At 39.8% G+C, this 4747-nt stretch overlaps 1 protein-coding gene across 1 annotated transcript; it reads left to right on the plus strand.

The window, feature by feature from the left end:
- The first annotated feature begins 60 nt into the window (after positions 1–60).
- LOC17897794 lies at positions 61–2815 on the plus strand. Its single transcript, XM_006305540.2, has 15 exons — positions 61–240; positions 322–552; positions 622–899; positions 972–1043; positions 1124–1210; positions 1279–1349; positions 1430–1516; positions 1585–1656; positions 1737–1823; positions 1892–1963; positions 2044–2097; positions 2199–2270; positions 2351–2437; positions 2510–2590; positions 2671–2815. Exons 1-15 carry the CDS (start codon positions 228–230, stop codon positions 2717–2719), a joined length of 1413 nt encoding a protein of 470 aa, XP_006305602.2. The 5' UTR covers positions 61–227; the 3' UTR covers positions 2720–2815.
- Positions 2816–4747: the final 1932 nt, after the last annotated feature.

A 4747-nucleotide genomic window follows, 5' to 3' on the forward strand; every position in this document is an offset into this window, starting at 1 on the left:
GCAGGTGAGAAACCGTTTTACTTTCATCTCATTCTTCTTGCTTTTTCTAAGTTTCTCATCTCTTCTCTCGGGTGAATTTTGATTCGGAAGAAGGTGAAGCACTTCCATCTTCTTCCTCTAGCAACACCGTCACCGGAGTAGAGCAAGATCAACCGAGTGAAAATCATATTAGCGACGGTGGGAATCTTGATTTAGAAACATTTCGATCCTCTTCCGATGCAATCCTCATGCTCCCAACTGGTGATATACCGTTTTACATCTTCTCTTTGTTTTGCTTTTTTTAAGTTTCTCATCTTCTTCTCTCGGTGAATATTGATTCAGAAAGAAAAGCACTTCCATCTTCTTGCTCAAGCATAATCGGAAGCAACAGATTAGTAGAGCAGCAAGGTCAAGTAGAGCAGCAGCAAGCTCGAGTAGAGCACAATTTCTTGACATGTTTTGATTCTGACAACATCTCCTTGAGATGTTTTGATTCTGTTGAAAGTTCTGGCCAGAGAATGAATCAAATAAAGAGGGATTTGGGCTTGAGAGATTGTGACGATGGCTCTAAAGGTACAGAGTATGTTTTTCTTATTTACGGATTTTATACCAGGCGGTAACTTCTCCTCTCCTCTATGACAGATATAGATTTCAGTGTCTATATGACCATACCTCCTCGTCTTCTAAAGCAAAGAGTTCTTATGCCCGGAACACAAGAACAAGAAGTTGTTGTGCCCGGAACACAAGAACAAGAAGCGGTAACACAAGAACAAGAAGCGGTAACACAAGAACAAGAAGTTTTGCCGGTAAAAGTATACCTTCCTAAGAAGAAGAAGAAGCAGCCCAAGAAAGGTCGGGAACCGTTTCAAAAGTTAGACTGGTCTTTAGTCACTGTTCCTGACAACAACACAACTCCTTCTGTAAGTTTCTTTCTTTCTCGTACTTTGGTTTTCAACTCTATGTGACTGTGTCTAATGCCAACTGTGAAACAGTCTCGAACTGTGGATGGAGGAGCAGATAAAGTCTCAGCTTCAAAGGATCGACATGTTGAACTTTCCACTTTGGTATGTTTGTCTTTTCTCAGTTTACTGAATAGTGATTTTTGGTTTTTTTGGTTTTGGTGTCTAATCCAATTCTGGAACAGTCTCAAACTGTGGATGGAGGAGACTCTGCCAACTCATCTTCAAATGATAACTCAGTTTGCACCTCTAACAACAACACAACTCCTTCTGTTTCTTTCTTTCTCGTACTTTGGTTTTCAACTCTATGTGACTGTGTCTAATGCCAACTGTGAAACAGTCTCGATCTGTGGATGAGGAGCAGATAAAGTCTCAGCTTCAAAGGATCGACATGTTGAACTTTCCACTTTGGTATGTTTGTCTTTTCTCAGTTTACTGAATAGTGATTTTTGGTTTTTTTGGTTTTGGTGTCTAATCCAATTCTGGAACAGTCTCAAACTGTGGATGGAGGAGACTCTGCCAACTCATCTTCAAATGATAACTCAGTTTGCACCTCTAACAACAACACAACTCCTTCTGTTTCTTTCTTTCTCGTACTTTGGTTTTCAACTCTATGTGACTGTGTCTAATGCCAACTGTGAAACAGTCTCGATCTGTGGATGGAGGAGCAGATAAAGTCTCAGCTTCAAAGGATCGACATGTTGAACTTTCCACTTTGGTATGTTTGTCTTTTCTCAGTTTACTGAATAGTGATTTTTGGTTTTTTTGGTTTTGGTGTCTAATCCAATTCTGGAACAGTCTCAAACTGTGGATGGAGGAGACTCTGCCAACTCATCTTCAAATGATAACTCAGTTTGCACCTCTAACAACAACACAACTCCTTCTGTTTCTTTCTTTCTCGTACTTTGGTTTTCAACTCTATGTGACTGTGTCTAATGCCAACTGTGAAACAGTCTCGATCTGTGGATGGAGGAGCAGATAAAGTCTCAGCTTCAAAGGATCGACATGTTGAACTTTCCACTTTGGTATGTTTGTCTTTTCTCAGTTTACTGAATAGTGATTTTTGGTTTTTTTGGTTTTGGTGTCTAATCCAATTCTGGAACAGTCTCAAACTGTGGATGGAGGAGACTCTGCCAACTCATCTTCAAATGATAACTCAGTTTGCACCTCTAACAACAACACAACTCCTTCTGTTTCTTTCTTTCTCGTACTTTGGTTTTCAACTCTATGTGACTGTGTCTAATGCCAACTGTGAAACAGTCTCGATCTGTGGATGGAGGAGCAGATAAAGTCTCAGCTTCAAAGGATCGACATGTTGAACTTTCCACTTTGGTATGTTTGTCTTTTCTCAGTTTACTGAATAGTGATTTTTGGTTTTTTTGGTTTTGGTGTCTAATCCAATTCTGGAACAGTCTCAAACTGTGGATGGAGGAGACTCTGCCAAATCATCTTCAAATGATAACTCAGTTTGCACCTCTAACAACAACACAACTCCTTCTGTAAGTTTCTTTCTTTCTCGTACTTTGGTTTTCAACTCAATGTGACTGTGTCTAATGCCAACTGTGAAACAGTCTCGAACTGTGGATGGAGGAGCAGATAAAGCCTCAGCTTCAAAGCCTCAGCTTCAAAAGATCGACCCAGTTACCACTTTGGTATGTTTGTCTTTCTCAATTTACTGAAATAGTGGTCTTTGGTTTTTTTGGTTTTGGTGTCTAATGCAACTCTGTAACAGTCTCAAACTGTGGATAAAGGAGCAGACAGAGCCTCAGCTGAACATCTAAAGAAATTGAACGTTTCACTTGAGGAATTAAAAAGACAACTAAAACAGCTTGAAGACATTTTGCCTAAAGGCTTTTGTAGAGAGGACGTGGAAGAGTTTCTTGAACGTACTCGTAAACTGCTTCGTGAAGACGTAGAAGCTACCCTTGATGATCCGAACTGCTGTGAGCAGCTGACAGTATCTTTCTGCAATACGGCTCTGGATGTGATGGCCGAGGTGAAGTCGGCTGTAAGAACTACTTATTCAAGGCAGCTGGAGTTTATCGCAAGGAAGGATAAGGAGGAGAAGAAAGCCAAGAAAGTCGAGGAGAATAAGAAGATTAAGAAATAAGCTGGTCTCTTCTTTTAGTGTGATCCCATTTCAAAACTTGAACCCAATAACCAATTACAAATTTCCTTACTCCATCACTTTTTTTTTTTTTTTAGTATGACTCTTATAAACACGCTTATGTAATATCTCTTGACTTGGAATTACAGACTTATAAACCCACAAGATACATGTCTCGTCCTCTTCTCTTCTTCTTCTTCTTCCTCTATCTTGTCTTGGTCGTCCCTTGTATCTCCCATGAAACAGGAGCAGACCACGACGACGATGAGGCTCCCCCTGTGAAGAGTAGTTCTGATCTCAAATCAAAATCCTTAATCTGTGTAAAAATTGGGTGCCTTGTCACCATCTTTGTCCTCATGTTCATAAGCGGAGTATCTCCTTATTTCTTGAAATGGAGTCAAGAGTTTTTGGTTCTTCGTACACAATTCGCCGGCGGAGTGTTTTGTTTCATGCGACCGCCTTGATGCATTTCCTTTCCGATGCTGACGAGACTTCTCGGGATTTGTTGACGGCGGAAGGAGAGTCGGAGCCGTCTCCGGCTTACCCATTTGCTTGCTGATTCTGTCATCGCTCATATCTACTCAAAGAAGGGACAAAGGGATTTGGAGCTTCAAGGTACCAAAAGTTTCAAACTTGTGAATCTCAATCGAGAATTAGAAACGGTTAGTTGGTGTTGAAAGTTTGGTGCTTTATATCTTGTTTCAGGAGAAGACAAATCGAATCAGACGTCAGCAACATTTTTGAGGAAGCCGAATGAAAAAAGATATTGTTGGTATATTTGATGGTGGTTTTGTAACTCTGACGTTGTCAGCTTCAGAGGTCTCTTTGTTCTCGTTGCTTTCTTCTTCTATCTATTGCAGTTTCAGTTTCTGGTCCCTTGAACAGTACTCGCTTTCCTCACCAAGTCCTGAAACCTTGGACCTATTGCCTAAAGTTTATTGAGAAACTTTTCTCTGAGGCTTCTGAGCTAGGTATGCTTTTCTTCTTAACCATTCTCAGAACCTGTATTGTTTAATTACTAAAATGCTATACTTTTTATTAAGCTTGCTTTGCGGAATCATTAGCTATACCTAGAATTGTGAATTTTACTTTCTATCTTTGTGTTACATTAAGCTTTCTGAAATCTGAATTCCCCAGTTCGACTTATATTTGAATTGTTCAGATATCCTGTGCGTTTATGTCCATGCTCGTGAATAGATTGCCTAGTTTTCACTAGGCCTTGTTAGTATTGTAAAACTTGAAAAACGGCTCTTTTTGTTTGGTTATGGTGAGGTTTTTTTAAACCTGCTGGAGCATCAGAGTGTTGATGAATATGAGTTTCCATGAAGTAGATAGTATCTCCAGTCTGAGTGTATATGCCTGTGTTGTTTCTGATCATAGTGTGCATTAAATGGGATGTCTCTGAAGATCTTTGGAATGACCCATTATCTATTACTTGTGTGTATTTTTGCCTTCCTTTGTGTTTGATATTTTTCTTACACTCAATTGAAATTGCAGAACTGCCACATCGGATTGTGCATGCTAAGTTTCATTCTGAAACCAGGAGACACCAACGCATGATATACATTCTCTACCTGACAATTCAAACTATCGACTTGATACAACTTGATCTTCCTGCTGGTTTTGGATGAAAATAAATTCATAGGTAACAGTGGTAAAACTCCCATTTCATTGTTGTTGTGGATTCCATTAAGCCCTAGCT

This window comes from Capsella rubella, unplaced genomic scaffold, assembly GCF_000375325.1.
Source record: "Capsella rubella cultivar Monte Gargano unplaced genomic scaffold, Caprub1_0 scaffold_1, whole genome shotgun sequence".
Taxonomy (NCBI): domain Eukaryota; kingdom Viridiplantae; phylum Streptophyta; class Magnoliopsida; order Brassicales; family Brassicaceae; genus Capsella; species Capsella rubella.

Excerpts from the sequence above, each read along its gene's own strand:
- LOC17897794 (XM_006305540.2), top strand. Across the intron at positions 900-971 it reads ACAACAACACAACTCCTTCT|TCTCGAACTGTGGATGGAGG; the intron begins GTAAGTTTCTTT and ends ACTGTGAAACAG. Across the intron at positions 2,271-2,350 it reads ATGTTGAACTTTCCACTTTG|TCTCAAACTGTGGATGGAGG; the intron begins GTATGTTTGTCT and ends ATTCTGGAACAG.